The following is a 24,151-nucleotide window of genomic DNA, read 5'->3' on the forward strand; positions in this document are numbered from 1 at the left end:
CCCTTCATTGTCTTGTCCTGTCTAGACTTGTGTACATGCGCGTTATAAATGACTTCTCATATCATATCCTTTAGCCTAACGTCTAAACCGGATCTTTTCCTGTGGGAACATTTGCAAATGCCACACAGGGTGCACAGGCCTACCTGTAAATCTCCAGAGTTCCAGCTAGGCCAGTGCACTGGTGCACTCGTACTTCTCTGCAACATTGAAGAGGCTTAACTGGAGTTTCTTCATTTTTCTGACAATTAGCGGATACATGTTCTGAACAAACAAAGAGAGGACAATACAAAACCTTACAAATAATGTTTGGTTATCTGTATTAAATCTGGTTGGTGACTAGATATTTAACTGGCATTTTATTTTTCATTTTCTTAGTGGCAGACCGGTTGGGTTGTGACCCACAAACACGCTTCCATGTGCCGCCAAACACCAAGCTGTGGATTGCGTTGTTGCAGCGTGGAAATTGCACATTTAAAGAGAAGATCCTGCGAGCAGCTTCCCACAATGCCACGGCCGTGGTCATCTACAATAACGTCTCCAAGGATGAGGCTGTCACCATGACCCACGCAGGTAAAGAGGAAGGAAAACAAATTCTCGCCTATTGATTTCTTTGGGTGACATTTTCTCTAAAAAATAATTGGTTTAATATTTGTTCAAACAATGTTTTCTCAGTTTAGGATACACTGCGGGGTTGCGTATTTTAAGCCAGTTATTTCGATTGAACGATTGTTGAATTACACTTGATTTTATTTTGTTGTAAATGTATAAGGCGCCAGCCACAGTACACAATGGTTTGCCTCCCTCTTATCGTTACAGCACATTCCCAACTCCTCCTACACACATGCACCTGCTGATTTCTGGTTTATTTGGTTTAGGGTGTGTTGAATTCTCAGCAGGAAATATAATAAAGCAGTATAATATAGATTTTCAACACATTACTAATAGAAAGTCATGATTCTACTAAAGCTTTGGAGGCGAAAGATTATGCTCAATTCTTCTCCTTACTCCTCGAGCAGCCAATAAAATAAACATCATGAACAGCAAACTAACAATGAACTACATATCCCAACAGCAAATTAGTGAATTGTACTTTGTTTTTCATAGGTTTGTTTCCCCATGTGTTTCTTATAGTCCAATCACGTTCATCAGATCCACATAAACACTCCCAAGTTCTGTGATTCCTCCTCTTTCTGCAGCTGATCAACCACTGAATAACTTGCGCCCTAACCGGTAGACGTCTTCCCTCATTGTCGTATCGTGAACACTCCTCACAAGACCGATGGTTTATTCTCTGCCCCTGTCAAACATACATAACCTCAATGAAACTAATCTTCCTGGATGGACAATCGCATATAATAATAATACATGACATTTCCATTATCAACAACAATATATTGATAAACGTCTTGTTATCTTCATACACTAATAGCGATTGAATGGGTGGAATAATCTTTCGCCTCCGAGTTTTTAATGAATCATGACTTTCAATAACAAATGTGTTGAAAATCTGTATTCTATGTCATGACTCGAGGCTCTGATTATGCTTTTTTAAGGCTTATTTACCACCAACGAAGCTATCTGATCTACTGGTCTAAAATAAACATTCTTAAGTCGTTTCATTTGACCGGTCTGCCGCCTTCAAAATATCCTCTAGGCGTGCTCTTAGTATAAAGGCCGTAGATGCCACAGGACCTCTAGTCGAATGTGCCCCAAATTGACCCACGTCAATGCCTTCTTGTTCCATGCACCATTTCACCCATCATGCTAATGTGGCCGATGCTACTGCCTTAAACAGCTTCCTCAACGCTGTTAACCGCTGAGACTCTCCTGCGGGTCTGACTTTTTCCGCCATGGTCTCATAAGCCTTAAAACACCTAACTGGGCATACTTTGGGCCTTTCAGGGAAGGCCATATACTCTACAGTTTTAATCCCTGTCTTTGTCCTCCTTTCTATGTAAAATATAACTCCTGTTGGAGAAAAAGATTTCCTGTCTACCTTTAAAGCTCTGACCTCCGACACTCTCTTACAAGAGATTAAACATAATAATGTAATCAGTTTCACCCAAAGTGCTTTCCTGGATAGATTTTTGTTGTCCGGCCAGGACTCAAACATCCTCAACACCACACTCAAGTCCAAGAGGGGTGAATATTTCAGAGTCTGTGGTCTCCTGCATTTAACTCCCTTCAGTAATCTGCAGATCAAGGGGTGTTCCCCCACCAGTTTTCCTTCTATTTATTTGTGACCGGCAGATATCGCTGATCTGTAAGTGTTAATCTTTCTATATGCCTTGGTTTGCGCTACCTAGAGCTGCAAAGAAATTCACCACATGAATCACATCGGTTTGTACCAGATGTACTTCCCTCTCCATGCACCAATTACTCCATTTGAGCCATGCCACTCTGTAAGCCTTCCTGATCCACGCGGGCCAACATTCTCTGATAAATTCTTGAGCTGTTCCAGAAAGACCTGGCTTGGCCCAGGATCGCCTGAAATCGCCCATGCTATCAGGCTCAGGTTCCCAGTTTGAACCAATGGTTGAAGTTCTCCAGCTGGGCTCAGCACTATGTCCTGTCTGTGTGGCAGTAGAATTGGAAAGTCATAAGACATCTCCAGAAGATCTGGGAAATCATGCTTGACCCCTCCAGTCAGGTGTCACTAAAATCACTGTTGCTCCTTGTCTCCTGATCTGCGCCACAGTTCGTGCTATCATGGCAAATGGTGGGAATGCATATTCCGTCGCTGGTCCCCAAACCTGCAGAAAAGCATCTGTTACTGCTGCTTCTGGGTCTGGTCTCCAGTTGAAATATCTGGAGATCTTCCTGTTCAGCCTCAAAGCGAACAGGTCCGTCTGACACAGACCTCTCCGATGCATGATCTCCTGGAACCCGACTCCTCCAGCTGCCTATCGCTGAAGTCCCTCAAGTGTCTCGAGTTCCAGTCTTCAACCTGGTTCTGTTCCGCTGGCAGGTGCTCCACCGTTACGCTGACTCCTCTCTGTAGACATAGGTGCCAAAAATCCTTGTACCTGAATGCTGAGACGTCCATCTTGAGTGGGATGGCGCATCTCACTCCTTCCCGAGTCCAGCAATTTACTGCAAAGGATCCCGTTAACAGTTCGAGACAGTTGATATGGAGGCCCAATTCCTTGCTCTACCATCTCCCTCCGGTTAACTGTTTGCCGCACTTGGTACCACAGCCCCAGCGGCTGGCATCCGATTCTGTTACCAAGTCCAAATATCACCCTGCCATTCCATGCCTCCATAGCTCCGTTCTCGCTTCCTGAGAAATGGGAACTTTCTGTTCATAAGATAGACCTTTCCTGATATGTTCTGTTTTCAACCGTTGCAACGCTCTGTAGTGCAGCGGGCATGGAAAAATTGCCTGAATCGAAGATGACAGTCAGCCTACCAATCTGGCTATCTCCCTCAGGGAAATCATGTCCCTTGTCATCATGTTCTATCTCGCTTGATGCAGTTCACCTTCCCCACTTCCAGGATGAACCCCAAAAATTCCATTGACTCTGCTGGATCTAATTCCGACTAATCCCAGTTGATTAGGAATCCTAATTGCCATAATAATTCCATCGTTATCTGGACCTGTTCCATTAAAGTTTCCTTGTCCTGGCACATTATGCCGATATCGTCCAGGTATATAATCAATCTGATTCCTCCTCTGACTCTGATGGATCGGTATCCTCAGGGAGGCATCCCTGAGATCTATCTTCGCTAGCCAAACCCCTCTCTGTAGGATGTCCATCAGTAGATGAATTCCATCCATTTTGAAGTGTCTGTATATCAAAAATGAATTAAGTGCTCTGAGGTTTATGACAGGTCTGACTTTGTGTTTGCCTTTCACTAGAAACAAATTGCTTACAAATCCTTCCTGTTCCTCTCTGGCCGGGCTGATTGCCTTTTTTATGTTTAGCTGTTCTACTTCTCTGTCTAGCAGTGCTTTGTCTTCCCTGCTGAACCTCATCTGTTTGGGTGTGAAGTCCTGTATTGGGTCTTGCTAGAATTTTAAATGGAAACCCTGGACCGTTTGCAGCACCCCTGCATCTGAGGATATTTCTATGCAATTTTGTGCGTGCAGCCTCACTCTCCCTCCCACTGGAGGTATTCCCGCTTCTAACTCTTTCACTAGCATGCTTTTCCTTCTCACCTGTGGCATTTTAATGCTGCTGTCTGCCGCTGCATCTCCAGCCTCTGCCTCTTCCTCTGGAAGGGAAGAAAGAGTTGGCCCTTCGGTCTCCTGCTCTCTCCAATGATGTCTGTCACTGTAGGACCTGTGATAAGGGTACCGGCTGGCCGAGCGGCCCTTGTCTCTGCCAGCCTTGTCAAAAAACTTTCTTCCGAAAATCTTTTTGAGGGAAGCCTGTGCCTTATCCATAGACGCATAAGTATTGGCAAACTTCGCCAAGTCTTCTATGAAACACTCTCTGAATAATTTGCCTTTGGCCGCCGCCGCCTTTTCTGATGGGGCCAGCTCCCCTAGTTTCAAGTCCATCTTCATCAAGATAGATCTCCTTCTCTCTGTGGCTATTGTGCTATTTGCATTACCCAGAAGATATATCGTCCTCTGGGCTCAGCCGGCAATTATCTCAGGGTCAATGGTTTTCTGTCTTTTGTTTGGCCTCCTCCGCCAGCTGCCATATCCTTGTGATCGGTCCAACCATGTCTAACAATTTATCTTGACAGGATCTCTAAGAGCGGCCTATGCCCTTCTTTACATCTCTGCCATATCTCCCCAGGAATGCTAAAATCCTTTCATCAATCTTGGATGTCTCTGCCACTCCATCTAGCTTGGTCTGGTGCATTCAGACCTCATTTTGTTCCTGGCCTGTTTACTTAGTGGAGCTCTGAGTCTCTTCCTTACGTATTCTGCAATATTCTCTGGGGGCCCCATTCAGATGACCTCGGGTGCACCAGATCATCTGGGTCGAATTCATCTCCCCGAGGTCCCTCATTCTCGGGTCTGCCTCTCTTGCTCCTGGACTCTCGCCCATCACTCGAGGAGGAGGTCCGATATTCTGACGAGCTGTGTTCGTCCAACTTGTCACTGCTCATGCAGTCTTCGCCAGATGTGTCATCTGAGCTATAATCATGTCTGGCTCTCGACCCCGCCTTCCTCTTGCCACTTTTGCTCTTCTGTGGTGAACCCAGGGGGGGGAGCGTTAGGGGGGTCTGGTCGCTACGTGCCCTGCAGTTTTTCTTTTTTCTTCTCCCTTTATCCCTGCATGCTTTTCTCAGTTCTGCCATACCCCAAGATAAAGTCACCAAGTCCTCCATTATGCCCTTTCCTCTCTCCTGGAGTGCCTGCCAGCACTCGTTACGCTCTGTACCGCCTGACTCATCCTCATGCCACTTACGCGAGTCTTCCTCTGTGTACCTGCTCATTATTGCGGTTGTGCCCTTTATCTTATCTCTGAGCAGTTTTCTTGGGATGCTCCTGTCAAATACACAGTTTTCTTCATAGCTAGTCAGGTCCACTCACAACTTTCAGTATTAGCTTGGGACTGGGCCTGTCAATTATATGTATATATATTATATAATATACAATGAGCCTCACCTCCTCCGTATGGCAGTTATTGGAACTCAAATTACAGTTTTTTTTCCTGGGACTTGTTCTCCCTGCAGCTGTTGTAATTAGATCTGTGGTGCTGCTTTCTGGCCACTAGATGGCGTGTGGATAACTTTGTTCCACCGAGCTCTGTGGAACGTGTAGTTGCTGGCGTCCGTTTGCTATATATATATATATATATATATATATATATATATATATATATATATATATATGCTTTTGTTTAATTGATTGTGCCCGTGTAATTGATCACCTGACTCTCTGCCCACAGAAGTTCGCAATGCCACCGGAACCTCTGTGGCCCAGTCGCGCCCGGCGCGAACGTCGTGTGGCAGTGCCTCCTATCGGGCCTTTGGAACGCCAGAGCTTGAATGCCCTGTCACGTTCCCTAATGCAAATGCGGATACGCTCCGCCAAGAGTTAACGCTGCCGCACGCGTTGCGCTAAGTAATCACACACACTAACGTTATATCCACTTCCACTAATTGCCATCACACAATAATGTAATAATATAAAAAGCACTTAGCTCAGCTTCTCGAGCAGCAAATAAAGAGGAGGAATCACATAAGTTGGGAGTGTTTATGTGGATCTGATGGACGTGATTGGACTATAAGAAACACATGGTTTGTTGTTCATGATGCTTATTTTATTGTCTACTCGAGGAGTAAAGAGAAGAATTAAGCATAATCAGAGCCTCTGAGTCTTGACATAGAATAAAACACGGAGGCAATATGAAACGATGCATACTTTTCTTTTTTCATCTGACTACTGAAGTTTTCGGCAGTAGCCCCACCCAGACACATGACCAGCAGTGGTCGAGGTTTGGTGAACATACACTGAGGACATGCGGGTGTCTTCCCACTCAGGAACATAAACATGGGACTTTACAGGGTGGATAGGCATTATTTGCGTGGGGTTCTTAATACCAGAAATTCCTCATTTCTTGTCTACTGGATTTGGAAAATCTTAATATATCCACCAATTGGTGATAATAATGCATTTGTTGTGACCCAGTCATAGTTTACTATGACACAAATGAGTGTGTATTTGGTTGTTTTGTCGAGTGCTACAAATTGTCTTGTGGTCACTTCAAAGTCCTGTTCCTTCAAGGTGGAAGTTGGAGCCTAATATTGAATAGCCATCCTGTTTGTCAATGAGCCAATGATTATTTCATTTGTAGTCTGAAGGAGAGTGTCTAGTCGAACGTTCCCAGGCTGGTGGGGCCTGAGTCTCTAAGCTGTGTGGTCCAGTTGGCTAGTGTACAAAAAGGCTGTTTCTGTTTCCTGTTCTGCAAAAGTTATGAGCGTTCACAAACAGGGTGATTGGCATTGTACATCCCTCTCCAAAACATGTACATTTATATATAAATAAAGCAACAAAAGACCATAAAATGTTATGGTAGCAGTTGTGATATTACACTCAATAACATAACCTACTTCAATAAGCAAAGAGGCAATGTCCCTCCTCTCCTCCCCTCAACATGTTTCATGCCAGCTATGTTGAGAGAGCCTGTTCTGGGTAGACAGTAGCTGGTATAGTAACCCCCTTTGTTATTCACTGTGCAAGTAGCCAGGTTCCAGAGACGGCCAAGGTAGATTAATCGCCAGGTAATCTCAAGTGTAGGCTTTGTGCTGTGGCTCCTCCTAGAACAGGGGTCTGCACAGATTGGCTCTCCAGATTTTAGACCACAATATCCATGATACCTTACTATTGCCTTTGCAGGCTAGAGATGATGTGAGTTGTTGTCCAAATCATCTGGAGAGTTGAAGGTTGCAGATCCCTATCCTAAAGCAATGCACTGGACTTGGCAGCCTGTAAGCTCCAGACTCTTTCTTGGCTGTAATATTGTGGGAGTCTGGTCCCTTGTGGAAAGTGATTTTTTTCAGCTCTTCTGTTTCTGTGATGTTTTCTGTTAGGATGGCAGCAGGATGAATTCCATGCCTATGAGGGCGTTAGGTGTGTCTCTGGTAAACTGACTTTTCTGGACTTAGATGGTCTCTGTGGTCTGATGAATAGCTGGAATGCAGGATGCCAAATAATACATGTCCTCTTACTGTACTGGATGCATTTCTGCTGCATTCTAATTGGGAAACTGAGAGCTCAGCACGAATCCCCTCTTTGATCTAGAGCAGGGGCCTTCAGCCTGCAGATCTCCAGATGTTTTGCACTCCGACTACCATGCTACCTCACCATTGACTATGCCCATTTGAGCTGTTTGGAGTTAAAGGTTTCAGTCCCCTGATCTAGAGGATAATATTGGTAGGGATGATGGTGAGGAATGCATTGCTAGAATTATAGGAAAGAAGAGCTCATACAATGGCTCTCTTTGGAGAGGTTGGCCACTCCAGAATGCAGATGGACACCCACGGCTTGTAGATAGTCCTGGCAGTATTTAGTCACCGGGGAGCTGCCCTGAAGCTTTCTGGTGCTTATGCTCAGATGTGTAACTCTCTGTCAGCCCCTTGAGATATTTTAGTAAATAAGGAACCAACAGGAAGAACGTTTTTACCGATTAAAAAAAGATTCTTTTTTTCGAACTGGATTTTCTCATTAAATTGATATTCTCTGTGAATGTTTGATTTTCTTACTAATGTATGAATCTTGGCAGTTCTCTCCAGCACTTAGTGGTTATTGGAAAAGAGTTGTAACCAGAGTGAACCATGGTGTATTGGAGCCTTAGTGAAAGGCATGTTACTTTGTTGTTTCTTGGAATGAGATAATTGCTAGTAGAATGCTTTGTTTGTGAGATGCTTAATAAAACAATATCCATTGGCGCATAAGGATATATATTTTTGGAATATGTTCTATGAAAGTAAGAGGTATACCTCAGGAATTCCTAGCCCTACCCTCATTATCTAGCACTACCACTTCCTTCTGAGCTCATTGGCACTTCCTAGCAAACCCAGTCGTCTGCCAACAAATCCTCCCATTTTCTGTTAAAATCAGACTTAATGCTGGACCATTTGCATTGCTGCCAAACAATTGAAGCTTCCCCTTTTCCGCAAATACTTGTTTATTTTGCCCGACACAGACAACCCATACCTTTCTAACCATTCCCAACCAAACCTGACTTTGAACAAATCCTGACCCACCGCACAAAAGCACTATCCCTTCCTGATGAACATTGCTTTTTTGTGCAACAACTATCCTGGGTATTAGGCTAATAGACCTTTATAGAAAACCCATATAAAAAAATAAAAAAAGATTTAGACCGCAGAGCGGTCTTTCTAAATCGAACTGTCAGCCCCTGTGACGCACACGATTGCGCACAGGAGCTGATAGGCATGCCAGGACCCGGAAGCGGCCTCAACGAAAATCGGTTAAGTGTGTGTTTGTGGTTTTTTTGGGGGGCCAGGTGCTGAGGGAGGAGAGTTTGGGGATGAAACCTCCTGATTTTGAACAAATCCTGTGAGGTGCGAGCCAATGTGGGTTTTCCCTTTTTGTAGGCTGCTGAAAATCGGCTGAAATAAATCTGTCTTTTTGTTGGGTGACCTACAAAAAGCGAAATTATCGCATAGAACGCTATCCTGTTGTACCCTACTAAATCTTACTTTTAAAAATATCTTTTTATTAGTTTCATTAAAAGACAAGGCACCAAACATAATACACACTAACAAATGTACAGTACAATGCCACATAACAAGACTCTGCTCCCTCGCCGAACTCACACCACCTTTTCCAACTCCCCAGCGATTTTAATTGGTTATTTATAACGCACTTAATACCCAGAGCTTTCTAAGCACGGACCTAGGGATCGAACCTGTGTTGCTCTGCTGTCCTCTTGCTTCCAAGACGAGCGTGTTGTCCCTGAGCTATTCTCCTGGGAATTCACCACAAATGCTACTGAGATTACATCCCAACCTGCCTCAGCAAAAACAAACTGTATGGCTCCCAACTTTCATTAGGCATTACTACAGATCCACTCCGTTCCTTAAACTTTCCTGTCTGAAGTTGCTTGTGGCAAGGTCTCGTACCCAGCTAGCGAACATTTGTCCCCCTTTTAGCATCCACCTCAGTGCTATGCCTCACAGAGACCGGGCTAATGCCAGACACCAGAATTGACTAACCAGTTTGGAGACCATTGAAAACTGTGCTTCCATGATCATCCAGGGTTTTAGTGGAAGCACAATTCATATCATCAGCCGCCAATTTGCATGTAGCAGAGATAACTCCCCAATGAGGTGCAAAACGGTTGCAACTGGCAATTTTTGCATGAATACAAGCCATGAGTCATATTTACATATTTCTGTTGTGGTGTCAGGACATGGGTCTGCAACCTTTGGCCACCAGATGTTTCGGACTACAATTCCCATGATATCTGGCTGCTGACTCTGCTGGTTAGGCATGATGGGAGTTGGAGTCCAAAACGTCTGGAGAGCCAAAGGTTGAAGACCCCTGTGTAGGGAGATCTAAATAATTTGTTACCTAACATTCAGTGATACTTAACTAGTGTGTTGACATGCGCATAGCCGTTCTCTATCCGATATCTTAGTTCCCAGCTCCCATCTAAAAGTAATCCCTGTAGGGAACCGAGCCTGACCATAGATGGTGAGGACCAGCTTTGGGGAATTAACTCCAGTGAGTAGATATGTTGGCAGCTGTGTCTCTTGTGGAATCTGCTCAACACTCTACCTCTTAGTTACTGCGTCTTGGGAAGTGCCGTAGCTTCCCTTTGCTCTGCACCACCTTGAAAAGACCTGCCTCACCGTACACCATTTGTACCTGTTCCGCACTACCTCACTGATGCCCTCAACTATTTAGGCAATAGGGAGCATGAGCTACATGGACTGCTCATCCCCAATACTCTCCACATTTGGAGCCAACCATGTCTGTTTTCTCCTGTTGGGCAACACCCATCTGTTGGGTGTGTGATGGGTCAGAAATGTGAGCCAGACAGGTTTTTCATAAAATGGCATTTTATGAACTCAAAAAGGGGTTTGACAAATGTCTCACTATCCCTACCCTGAAGAGAATTTCCCTGCCTATCAACACAAACTAAAGGAATCGGTCACTCACACTTATTCATACCACAAACTTAACAAGGTAATGTATGGCAATCCAAATATAACAAAATAAGTTATGTTCCGTTGCCCTGCAGGCAGAGTCCTCTGGAAACAGAGCAACCGACAGAAACCGCAGTTCCTGGGCAAGCACACTTTTCTTGGTGTCTGTAACGGACCATTGACTGACCCTCACCTAAAAAACTCTTCATCTCTCAGGGACACACCGTTACCTGGTGAGCAAGACACCACCAGGGAAGCTGCGAGGAAAAGAGGTCATGGCGAACTCAGTGCTTATCGAGGCCCGGTTGCTGCTAGATCTCCCCACCCGAGTGCTGGAGGAGTTCTGCTGTAATATGTACTGCCTCTTGGACCATGATTCAGGCCAGCGCCTTGATGCCTTTGGCTCTTAGTCTGCGCTTCATACATTTTATAATAAATATAATAATAAATGATTGGATGCTTTTTGCTTCCCACATGATAGGCGATCAAACGGAATTGAGAAGAATAAAATCAGTGAAGATGAAGGTGGTCAGTGTCACACAGGAGCAGATGTGGTGGTGATGTCAAAGGGCAACGACTGTCCATGAAGTACTGTTGCTGCTAGAAGAACTAGAGCTCTACAAAGCCCGGGGTGTCATTCTGGACCGCACAGATGTCAAGCCAGCAGGATCGTGAGGGCAAGAAGGAATGAATGTTACAAGTTATGGCGTCGACCGGTTGGGGCGCATGAGTTTCAGTTAACCAAGTGCAGTGAAAGAAAGAGGTGGAATTAAGGAAAGCTGACAAGGTTATGGACTATGAGGGACGGGATTGGCCAGGAATGTCGCGTGGAAAAGTTTCAGGCAATCAATAACGCACTACAAAAGATTGGAATTTCAGGGAAATGTAGTTTTTGTTGAAGTTTGTATTTGACTGTTACATGTTTTAAACGCTGCTTGAGAAGTCACCACCACCATGGTGCGTGCCTTGTGTAAAAAATCGAATTTAGGTGTTATTTGATCTGTGCAAGCATTTTCATTTTTGTGCTTAGGGTATCTTTGTGTGCCATTCATGTGAATGAGACCTTTCATCCACATGACCTGTTATAGCCCCCCGTAACTTTAGGTGAGGCTTTGCCAGGCTGTGTACACACACCATTGTATGTCTGTAACCATATGCTCTTTGTTGCACTCCACCAATGTATCATGCACTTTCTGTAATTGGCGCCTAGAGAGGGTTTTGTGTGCTGAAATAAATGCAAAATAAATAAATAAACTGTACCTCCTTGTAACCTGGGTGAGACCCCCTTGCCCCCGATTCAAACAGGATTTTAAATTAACAGTTCAAAATAGGAAAGTTCTGTTTTGCAATAAAGTTCTAATGATAAAGTTCTTCTTGCTCCAAAAAGTCTCTCACTTGGACTTTGACCAACAGTTCAAAATATGTAACCAGTATTTATCTCCTCACTGTTGCAGAGAGTTCCACACAACCTCCTCTTAGAAAACAAGAATATCTCCACAGTTTGTCTGTATCAACAAAAGGATTTTTGGCAGAATAATTCCACAACAGTTCACAATATATTTAGTGGTCTTGCCACTTCTTCACAGTCTTTAACCACAACACAGTACTTCAAATGACTTCTACCTGGTCCACTCACCTGCCAGGTCTACCACTACAAAGTCCCTGCCCTGGTATACTCGCACGGCAGGACCAATGAAAACTTCTAACACGGTTTATAGTGATTGCATCGAAAAAAAGGGTTGACATACTAAAGCATCGAAAACAAAGCATCTAATGCCAAAGCATCGACAGTCTATCTTTAACATGGAAAAGTGCCTTTCCATCTAAACCAGTCATTGAAAATATAAATGGACTGGTTTCAGAGGAAATGCACTTTTACATGTAAAAGATAGCATTTCAATGCATTTTTTTGTAACGTTAAAACGTTACATGGAGCTGTCCAGTGCTGAAATTTCAGCACTGGCCAGCTCCTTGTATCGTTTAAATTTTTTTTGTATATTGGGGGAGGGGGTACCACCCCAACGCCCACGCCCACCCCCAACCCTAACCCTAACATAACCCTTAATCTAACCCTAGCCCCAACCCTAACCCTAAAGTAACCCTTAATCTAACCCTAGCTCCGACTCTAACCCTATCCCTAGCCCCAACCCTAATCCTAACCCTAGCCCCAACCCTAACCCAAATGTAACCCTTAATCTAACCCTAACATAACCCTAGCCCCAACCCTAGCCCTAATGTAACCCTTAATCTAACCCTAGCCCCAACCCTATCCCTAGCCCCAACCCTAACGTAACCCTTAATCTAACCCTAGCCTCAACCCTAACCCTAATGTAACCCTTAATCTAACCCTAGCCCCAACCCTAACCCTAATGTAACCCTTAAACTAACCCTAGCCCCAACCTTAACCCTAATGTAACCCTTAATCTAACCCTAGCCCCAACCCTAACCCCCAACTCTAACCCTAATGTAACCCTTAAACTAACCTTGGCCCCAACCCTAATCCTAACCTTAATGTAACCCTTAATCTAACCCTAGCCCCAGCCCTAACGCAACCCTAATCTAACCCCTAATCTTAACATTACATTTTGATGAAATCATCGAATTTTATTCAATGAAATGGCCATTCTATGGAATGGTATTTCGATGGAAAAAATGTGATGGTTTGGTGTTAGATGGTTTGATTGTCTTTGACCGGATAGCTTCTAACACTACCACAAGTACTTCTGTGGTAAAGTTTACTTCATAAAACTTGGCAAAGTCTTTTGACTACTTCTTCTGGGAGATAAGAAACACTTTGGTGCTGTTTATTCCACACTTGTGATTGCCACGTGCAATGCAGATTAGGCTCCTCTATTCCTGAACACTTTTTTTATCAGGAAGACCGCTCTCCTGCCACTCTTTTTTTCCCACTCTTATATTTATCAACTGCTGATAATGGCTTTTGGTCCAATTTACTCTTATTTGGCTTAAACAATGCTTGTTTAGGCCATTCACAACTCTTGCTTCTTTCTCACCTCAGCAATATGGTTTAAAAACAACTTCTTAATTGCCCTCTCTTGGCTTTGGCAATGATTGTTACCTTTACCAGTATAAGAATACTGTTCTTGTCTGTTCCAAAGATCCTATTCTGCCACCCTAGCTTCTGGGTGTCAGTTTGGTATTCAAAAGCATTATTATTTTGCCACTTCAGGTTCTTTACACCAGTTTTGCATTCAAGAGCATTAGATTTGGCCAGCGGGCAATCACGGAGTGTTCCGGGGTCACACAATACTAATGATCTCACCGGGTATCGCATACGCGTCTGCTCACTCTGCTGCCTCTGGGTCTTCTGCTTTCTCTGCTGCACTCAGCCCAGCAAACTGCTTCTTCCTGCTTCCCACGGCCCACACGAGTCTCGAATGGCTTGTTCCTCTCTCCAGACTCGCCTGCCACCGGAGCCCACCTCAAAATGGGGAATGCTTTTAAACTTAATGCTTCCCGCTGTACGCCCTCTGCATTCACGATCTTCAGGGGGAAAACTTTCAAAAACACTGCTTCCTGCTACACAACCTCTGTATACAGGGTCTTTGAAGGTAGAGACCCTCTCAGAACCGGTATTCAATCTGCAAATCATGGCAGTGCCGGCATCTCTAGTTTCTTTCAACTTCTGCTGCCACTGCAGTGTGGAGTCACAGCAATTATTCCACCTCCCACTGCTGCTCTCTATGGACTGCAGCCGAGGGGGTCTTTTATACTTCCTAGGCTCCCTCAGGTGTGGGTCATTATTACTACTAGACTGAAATTTGCGGTCCCGTGCCTCTGCTTCCATTTTCTTTGTCCCAGTACTTTGGGCATTGTGGGACTTAAAGTCCCCAATGTGCAAATTACCCTTTTCTTTCACAGTGCCAATTTGACAGTACACCATTAAAATGGTAGGGTTTTTGGGTAAGTTATTAAACAGGGTTTCCCATTCCTCCTGAAATGCCCCCTCCAAACCCTCCTCTTGTGATTCTCCTGCAGAACACCACCCTCAGGGTCAGGAAGCGTCTGCCTTTCCCTGGCTACATGAGTTGGGTCCCAGGCCAGGTGTTCTGAGGGAATTATCTCTGATTAATCACAGGTGCATATCCAAGTACGCCAGCAAACTAGCAGATGAATTTTGCGGACATCCTTTTCTGTGGCTCTATTCTACCAGTGCCCTGCCAATGCCAAATCTTACTTTACCTTACCCAGCCCTGTTTTCCTGCCAAATCCAGTTGTCTTTCCTAAATGCAAGATGGCCCCAAAAAAACCTTTCCACAGAAATATTTCCCTAGTAGTCCAGCCCAGCTCTCCCATTTCTTGCTATAGTCTGACTCCTCTTTCCCAAGGCCACCTGTCTTTCTGAATCTTAGTCCAAACCAGTCTCCCTTCTCTCCTGCAGCCTAATCCAAAATCCATCCACCAAGAAATCTAGACTTGTGTTTAGTGCAGTTGGATAACGGTACATGGTGATGCAAACAACCGATTTGTATAATTTGGGGGAAAATCATTGAAATTCCTCTTTGGCATACTGACCAGCATTCATTTGGTGTGATTTGCTTTTCGTCAGTTCCCCCTTTCCTCCCCTCTTCAACAATTTTCATCATCCTGAGGCCTAAAATCACACCCGAAGTGCATGAATTCATTTAGCATCTTTGAAAGGTATCATGAGTATTGGTGTCCATAAAAAGCACATGCTGGCTTCTCTCTCAGAACCAGAGACAGTCCCCAGCCTTTTGCTTCTATCCTGTATAACACCCATGGTCAGGGATTCTTAACGGCCACAGCTTGACTCACACGTGGCGTCATCGGTCGATTTTAAATTTAAACGTGTATGCTTTGGAACACTTCAAATAAGTGCAAAACATCATGTAAGTCTTTGAAAAAGCATTTAAACTATGTATTTGTTGAAGAACACGGATCACTTATTAAATGTGTATCCTATGAAGACTGCTCTGGATAAATGTGTGCCCTGACCATTTTTGTGCTTTAAAAAAACATATGCATACTTTTTTATAAAAACAATTTTTATTAATTTGTCAAACAAGATAACATACAGACTTTGTGAATCACTTCCTTGCTCTGAATTACCGTTTCATGTCATTTGCACTTTGCATTTACATCGCTAGCCTATTTTCGTTTGTTTCACTAATTAACCTCTATTTAAAAAGAGCATTTAGACGGTATCTTGTATCATTTTCTTCATGTAAGCGCCCCTCCTCCACTTGAGATGTAACCATTGTACTTTGAGTGTTACTGATGAGTCTTTTACGCCTATGGCCAGTGGTGACGTTTGTAGTCCTGCAAGACTGCCTTCTTAGTGGCAGTCACCTCAGCTGGTAGCGACTGAGGACTTGCAGCCATCTCAACCATGCAATTTCTTTTTAGAACAATAAAATGGTGGTATATGTGCATACATTATTGTTGCCTGAAGTATTGTTACATTTCCCTTTGAACCTGGATATTCTATTTTGTTTCTCTCCACCTCCATGGCAGAATTTTGTACTTCCTTTCTCTTATGGACCCTCCGGTGAGTGCAACTGCTGCGCAGGTAAAATCATCTGCGACTCATTTTTTTTGCCAATTCCACATTTTGAGGGCCTCTTCCTGCCCTTTTCTTGATCCCATCCTCTGTCTGGCTCACGCTCCCCATTTTCCATATCGTTATTGGTTTCCCTGGAGTTCACATGGCCCAAAATCCCTTCAATCGAAGTCTCCCCGCAGACGGAGAATGGCAAAGGGTGACACGTATTTGCCAGCTGACGTTATGGCCCACGCTCTGCTCCTGCCACCACCCTGCTGCCGGCCCAGGTCAAACAGACCAACTCCAGAAGCAGGTAATGGGCTATAATCCACTTATTCGTGCTCCGCGGATGCCCCGGATTGATTGTTTGCACTACCCAGCCTAATTAACTTTTGTCCATCTGCAGTTTTGATCCTTATCATTCCCCAGATGTGTTTTGTTCAGCTATAATCACTGTTACATTGCCAGATGAACAATTATGACACTAACTACATTTCGCACTACTTGTTTAGCTGTTGCCAATTATTCTATGGCATTCACGGAAGTCCATTCCTTGACTGCCATAGAATAATTGCTTGCACTGCTACACTATTAATGTCATCACTAGACTACCTGCTTCCCATCTGCCCCTGATTAATGGTTGTGTTGCCAGATTAACTCTCCATTTGCTAGTTTGTCTCATCGCTGGATCGACTGTTACAGAACTATATTAAACTTGACACTATCAGATTGTTAGAGCTATATTTAGTATCGCATAAGTAGATCAGTCAATAGATATCCAGATGAATTGTGCATGCTTTATTTGTATTTCATAAATAAACTGTTAGTAGCTAATCTTTTGCCCAATTGTATGTTGTTCCCTGCATAGCCACATTCATTGTTTCTTCTTTAGAATGGTCACTGTATAGATGCCTCAATTTGCCTGCATAGCTTGACTAAAAACCGTATGAGTAGATTAATGTATGCATGTACAGATTGTTACATAGGTATACTGATTTGATTCATTCCTATACTAATTATTAAAAAAATAGATTAACTGTTGGATGTCCTGAGCTAATCTTACATAGCCAGATTCATTTTTCATATTTGATTCTCTATTGCAAACCCTGATTAATTATCTCATACACAAATGTCCGTCTAGTGCTCCATAGCCATTTAGATCATTATTTTCGTAGGCAGATACATTGCTGCATAGCCAGGTTAAGTTTTTTGCACTACCAGTTTTCATTTTTACATAAGCACCTCTATTGTTTCATGGCCAGTTTATCACATAAATAATTCAATTTCTGCAAAGCAAGTGTTGCCAAGCCGAATTTATTGTTGCATGGCTAAGTTCATTTTTTGTGCCACTTGATGACCAGTTTCTTTTGTCTCAGGGCCAGTTTTTGATGAAAAGCCAGATTAACTGTTACCATTAGATTAATTGCTGTTGGCCAGATGTATTGTTGCATAGCCAGATTTATAGCATAGCACGATTAATTTTCTAACACCAGTAGATTTTGTTGCGTAGCAAGATTTCTGCTGCTTAGCAAGATGTATTGCTGCATTACCAGATTGATTTTGTAACTAGTTTGCATAGCTATACATATGTTGTCTAGCTAGATACATTATTGCAAAAACAGATAAATGTTTGCATATTCATATATATTGTTGCTTAACTTTGTTCATTAGATATGTGTATTGATTGTTGCATAAATATATATACCTGATTCATTGATTGGTTACATATTACATAACTAGATTCACAGCTGTGCAGCTACATTCATTGTTGTCTACCTTAATAATTGGGTGCATAGGTTGGCTGATTGCGGTTGAACTGTATCTCGCTCTTTGTTTGCCCAGATGAATTTCTTCATGACTAGATTAACTGTTGCATAGCTAGATCTTTTGTTGTACAGCAAGATTGTTGTCTAGTGGTACTTAGTTCCTTGGACACCTACATTTATTGTGTCACCTCTATTATTTCTTAGCTAATTTGTTGCATAGCTATATTCATGTTTGTATATCAAGATTAATTGTTGCACACCTTGATTATTTACTGCTTAGGTAGATTGATTGTTGCATACCAAGCTTTATTGTTGCACAGGTTGACTAATTCCTGTTAACTGTACTTCGCCTCATGCACCCATCGCTTGTCTCCCAGCACTTCTCGACTAACCTACTCTCCTCCCACCTTACACCTCAAACCCATACATGCCCCCATCACAAAGGGCTACCTCAGGCCATCATTGAGCTATTATGAAACCTATCTCTTTAGCTCTACCACACCTTCTCACCACATCAGTGGCTAACCTAGACCAACAGCACTGTCATTTGTTTGATCAATATGTTAACCAAGTGTTACCGACAAACACATAACACCAGACCAACACTCAACAATTGGCCCTTGTGGCCCGCACCCATCAACACCACAGGTTCTACATCTGACTCTCCTATCCCACAAACAACCTGCCTCCCTCTTTTCTTACAGGGCCACGCACAGTGAAGCAACGAAATGGCATAAGAGGGCTGTTAAACTACATTAGTTTAGATTACTTGTAAATAAATAGTCCGATGCGATAGACCATGCTAAAACGTAAATTTACAGAAAGCAGTTAATGACAGGTAAGCAGTTCTATTGAAAGGGGCTTCTCCACTTGCTGCAAACTAGTATAGGTTAATAATTGCACAACAGAAAACAATTGTTCTCGTTTCCAGATGGCGCTAGGAGTTGGTCATAAAAGCTGTGCAGTCGTCTACAGAAAGAAACACATGCACACAGTATTCAAGAAGAGAAATAATCTGGATTTAAAGAGACAGTCAGTGTGACAGCTGCAGAAATACTGCCTAATACAATTACTAAGAGAGTGAGATGAAACGACTTGCATCTGATGGATTTAACCATGATGAGGGAGACACCGCTGAAAGTCACTTTTCCATACGCAGGGGAACTGCGATGGGAAGACTGAGAGGAAGGGATATGACTTAGACAGCGATTGACAAACCCAGAAAGAAAAAGATGCCAATAGAGGCTGAGGTGTACAAGCCGAGAAACATTGAGGCGAAGCACAGTGTGATGGACCAGGAATGAGACGCGGACGCAGAGTTTGTCGGTCAGTCGGGAGAACGATTGGCTTAGTCTCTTCTCTTTCTCCTCATGCCGGTTGAAGTGCAGCCTCTTGCTCTCAGCTCTGCATGGCACAGCACCGGCTCTTCTGTTTCTTCCCCTCTGGAACACAGGCAAACTATTAGCATCGTGCAGCTCTTACGCCTGCTCCTCCCCCTTCACCGGACTTCGCCTGCCACCAAGTTCTCCTCGAGCTTCTCCCAACGCAAGCTGCCTGCTTGTGTCGGCTATCTCTCTCCTCTCTGCATCAGCTGTCGGGAATTTAAATGTCCCAGCATTGCATGTCTCCTTCCAACAACTAGAGCACGCTATGGGCGTCTGTGCTCTAGTGATATTCATAGCTCCAGTCTTCCTCCTCATCTCAGTGTTTCCAAAGGATTTATAAACATGGGATTGATCGTTTTTTTTCATTCTATTTTCAAGATATCGTAGAATGACATCAGCAAGTCTTGTAGGTTGTTGAAGGGGGTTACCACAATATGCCATCAAGGCATGTGGAATAGATGGGGTATCTCTAAAAGGAAAAGGGGGATACCATGTCTCATCAGAAGACGCCTGACTCCCCCCCCCCCCCCCGAATGTCACCTCCACCATGTGGTCCTCCCAAGGATAGCCACCCCCATGGTCAGGATCAGGTAGCAGCTGCCGTTCCCTGCCCACATGGGAAGAGGCTCCCTAAGGGAAAGGAGTGATTGCATCATCAGATTCATCACAAGGGAGAGATTAAAGGAAGATGGAGTAAAGGAATGAGTCAAGTAAGGGGAAGTGGCACAGAGGAATGTAGGATTCTAAGAAAGCTACATATATCAGAAATATTTACATACACCAGTACATCCAGTCCTGTTTTCTCCAGATTTACAGAATATCTTGGTCACATAGCAGTGTACTGGAATACTATATAAAAATAGAACAAAAGGTACAATGACTTGATTGTGCAGCCATCTACTTCTCCCACCTATGTGACGGCCTATTTACTGCACTGCAGTCTTTCCCCACCCCCCAACCCTATTCACGCGCAGAACGACATTGCACAAATTGTGGCTCCACCATTTTTTGTTGAGCTTTTTAAACTGTTCTCTATCCCTGTCAGACCGTCTGCGAACAGCCTCAACTCTTTGTCGCTGCTTTTTGATGCCCAGGTTCAAGGATGGCACTTGTGTCCGATGCAGCTCTCCAAGGTTCATCTGTATTATTTCAGTCTTCAGTGGCTGGAGCCAAGCACCCTAACAGCACTTCTACATGTATTCCTTCCAGCTCATTGACTGGTCCCCTGGATGCTCCTTCATTTTGGTGTTTGCTATTCTGTTGGCTTGCCATGATTTGGTAGCTTAAACGCAGAAAAGACGTGTAAAGTCTCAGGTTAGTAAGTGTTTGCTTTTACATGCCCCTGGATCTCATTAGAAGTTGACCTCAGCCGTCGTGAAAGGGCTCTTGGTGGCCAGATGTGGTCAGTACTGGATCCTCTGAATACACCATGATGCCAGGATCTGGGTTGCAGTGCTTTCAAGCCCTAAATGTTTGTTGGCTGCCCCAAAGTACTGCTGTAGCCCATTTCTACCATCGTTTGCTCTGTAATATCTGCCAAGTCTAAATCTACCCTGATGCGCAGAAGGAGCTCAACTGCAGGTCTTACCTGAGAATACTGCAGCAGGCCTAAGAGCAAAGTGGTTTCTAAGAAGCATCTAAAGCTCACTGGAAGGCAAGGTTCTACTGGAGGATGTTGGTACCAGCACCTCCTAAAGTTCATGCTTACAAGGATAGAAAAGGAGACCTGGCATCAGAGAAAGGTATGCAACACCGACCACCTTCTACTAGTTTGATTTTATTCTTATATGTCAAGGTGGTGAAAGTCAAAATGACTTCATTTTCTTGCTCTGTGGTTCCAGAAAGATGGAAGAAGAGCCTCTGACTTTCCTTAGTCAGTTTTAGATGCTGGTTCTTAGTTTCAAGTAGCCACGAAAGGGGTACTGGGGCTTTTCATCCAGTTGTCTGTGGCCATTACTATGTATATAACTGTTGGTTCATCTCATGATGTTTGGCAACAGACCTCTTCCCGACCTCCCGCGGAAGAAGAAACCAGGAGTATCAAGAGCCTTGTTTGATTTCTCCCAAGATAACTCGCTTGGCACAGGTTTCACACTGCGCATTTTACCAGCAAGGTCTCCTCTTCGAATGGCATTCCAGAAATCCACCCTAATTGGCGCCAAAGCATTGAATCAGATTTCCCTTTGCTGTATGTGCATCCCAGATGATAGCTGAGGAATCTGCTACAGACATGTCCCAACTTAACCCAAACTAAATTGCAATCGTTCTCTGTGCCTTCAAGGCACTATGTGTATTGCTAAATTTATTGGGAAAAAACTTCAAGGTATACCAGTTTTGCAAGCATGATTACTCTCCAAATTGCAGTTTATTTATCGGACAATCTAAAATTAACTTTTTTAAATGTTTCCGGCTGGTATTTGTTTTGCTCATGGCCGCACACTCACTACTCTACGAATATCATATCATTACACATAAGGGATTTTAACACCACCCACACCCATGCAGAAAATTAGCAGAATGTGGGAGAGATTCCCACCTACCTACAGAGAACCGTAACAGGAAATTGCGGGCATGTCAATTGGCAACTCCAAAGACCTGCCCTGTGTGCTTCTCAATGATAATTGGATATCTGCTAATTGGCAGGGCAGCAGACTGATATCCTTTGCATTTCAATGGCTGAAAGTGGTTGTTTCAATTCTTGTGGTTTATCTGTGGGTTTGGGATAGCATTTGATTGAAGAAAAACCAGTGAGCCTTTTTTTCTGCGCCCTCTACTCAGGAAGGTGAGGGGGATAAGTCTTGTAGCCCCCATTAAGGAAAGTGAGACGTGGCAGAGAAGTTCCACTGTCACCTCTGGGTCCTACACACCAACCTGAATGCTCTTTGAGAACGTCAGGGGAGACACATATGCAGTTAAAATAGAGGGACTATTGTACGGAAAAAAATGTTTGCTGGAATCTAATCAAATTCTCAATAGTGGGGAGTCCTTGAAGTCATGGTTGGACAGTAATGATGTGCTGATTTTTAAACCGAATTGGCAAAGCCAATAGCACTTGCTCGGGGCATGTAATGGGGAAGATTTAAGCATATACAGGACCAAAAAAAAGCATACGCTCCACTTTTGCAAAGCCAGTCCTATTGGCTTTGCCAATGTATGTTCGCAATGCTGTCCAGTGTAGGGTTCTTTGCAACATTACAATAAACGCTGTTGGGTACTCATTTTACTGCAAAATCCAAGCTTGTTATCAGCACTGGCATGCTCGCATTTTAACTGTGCATGCAAACTCATTGTTCCAACAAAAATAATCGTTTGGCTGTGTAGTCAAGGTGGGTGATGTAGAGCCTGCGTTCATGAGGAGCTCGTCAGCTCGTAAAGTTATTCATGAGTTGTGGCATCCTGATTTTGGGGCCAAGTTTAACGACATCTTTCGGGCTGTGACTTGCCTTTTTGTGGCTACCTCCTCACCTGCCCACGTTTGCTGTTGGGAGCTTGAAGTAATAAACGTCACCATCGTTTGCTTAGTCGCTTTCAGCAGAATGTTTCCTGGTCAGTTCTGGACTTGGGGACAGATTTTCTGTGATTTAAAAACGTCCTACTGGATCTCGAATCCGAAATAAACCACTTGCACCCTTCAATTGGTTAATTGATTTAGTGTGTTCAAACTTTAACTAGAAGCGAGCACTCAAGCCCAAGTCGTTGAGACCCAGGGAGAGACACTTGGGCACAAGACCACGCTGGATCAGGATGCCTGTGAAATCCCCTGTGAGACTTCTACTCTTCAGAAAATATATACATGCAGCTTTGTACGTTTAAAAGGTTTGCACCTTTTATACTTTGACAGCAACATTATAAGGCACACTTTTTTTCTCGGGTTATTTTCCATGTGTTTATGATCTTCTGAGGTGGACATGTTTATTGGGGGTCACCGGGACCCCATGTTTCGTTGTTGGTAGGATGCTACAGTAAATAATGTCCATTTCCAGCACTGGTTTTGGGGTAACATTAATGCAGTTATTTGGAGGCTCCTGGATCCAGTTACAAAACCCTCCCTGATAAGTGCAGGCCCCTCACCCAGCAAGCGCAAACGACCCTACCTACCTCCCTGGAAATTAGCTTCCCCAGGCCTGGCCGGGTACATTACTCTGACCCGGCCCTTCTTTGATGTCAAAGGAACAGGGCTCCCATGCCGGCATCTGCCCAGCTTTTGCCTACAGTCTGGCTAGCAAGTTGCCCTGCTGCTGCACTGCATGCCATGCCCCTTACTGTGGAAACTAGCCAAGAGCTGCCAGAAGGCAAAGTGAGCTGAAGGTAAGGAAATGACAGCTGTGTTCCAAGAAGACATGCCACCATAAATGGATCATGGGGGTAAGGCCATGTTTAAATTGTGTATGTCTTGTGGGTGCCAAAAAATGACTCCACGGTATGCCTGGGTCGCGGGCCAACAGAACTGATGGCAGCACCCTTAGCTAGCCAAGCGCGATGAAATGGGTGCGGAGGGAGAGGGTTAAACAAGGAGCATTTTAAAATGTGTCGCCAAGTGTTTTTTGCAAAGGCAAATGCCGAGAAGTCGTGGGTTTCAAAATTGCCTTAAAATGAAGAAAGAACGATTTTTGCAAAAACGGAAGAGCTTCTCCACCGAATCCCCATTCTTTTTACCAATAGCATATGCATTGTACAAGTATCCTAGAACTGCAGTGCTTTAAGTGGGGTACGAAATTGAGGAGGGGCCCTCATTTGTGTGTGTGGCGGGCGTGGTCTAAGACTTGATGGGCGTGGCCTTAAAAAGGTCATGTAAAAATATCCCAGCCACCAATAAGAAAGTAGCCTGCATTCAGAAATGGCAATGTGTTACTTTTCATGACGGTGTGAGTACTACATTAGGAGGCCTTTTTTAT

The 24,151-nt window shown here is 43.9% G+C and overlaps 1 protein-coding gene across 2 annotated transcripts in view; it reads left to right on the top strand.

Moving 5' to 3' along the window:
- The window catches only part of RNF130 (ring finger protein 130), a 1,130,799-nt gene that overhangs the window by 268,920 nt on the left and 837,728 nt on the right, over positions 1 to 24,151 (top strand). For both annotated transcript variants that reach the window (XM_069654089.1, XM_069654090.1), the window contains exon 2: positions 376 to 570. In XM_069654089.1, the coding sequence (XP_069510190.1) occupies positions 376 to 570 (195 nt within the window). The remainder of the gene's footprint in view (positions 1 to 375; positions 571 to 24,151) is intronic.

The sequence above is a fragment of the Ambystoma mexicanum genome, chromosome 3q (assembly GCF_040938575.1).
Source record: "Ambystoma mexicanum isolate Mex_15411 chromosome 3q, UKY_AmexF1_1, whole genome shotgun sequence".
In the NCBI taxonomy this organism is placed as follows: Eukaryota; Metazoa; Chordata; class Amphibia; order Caudata; family Ambystomatidae; genus Ambystoma; species Ambystoma mexicanum.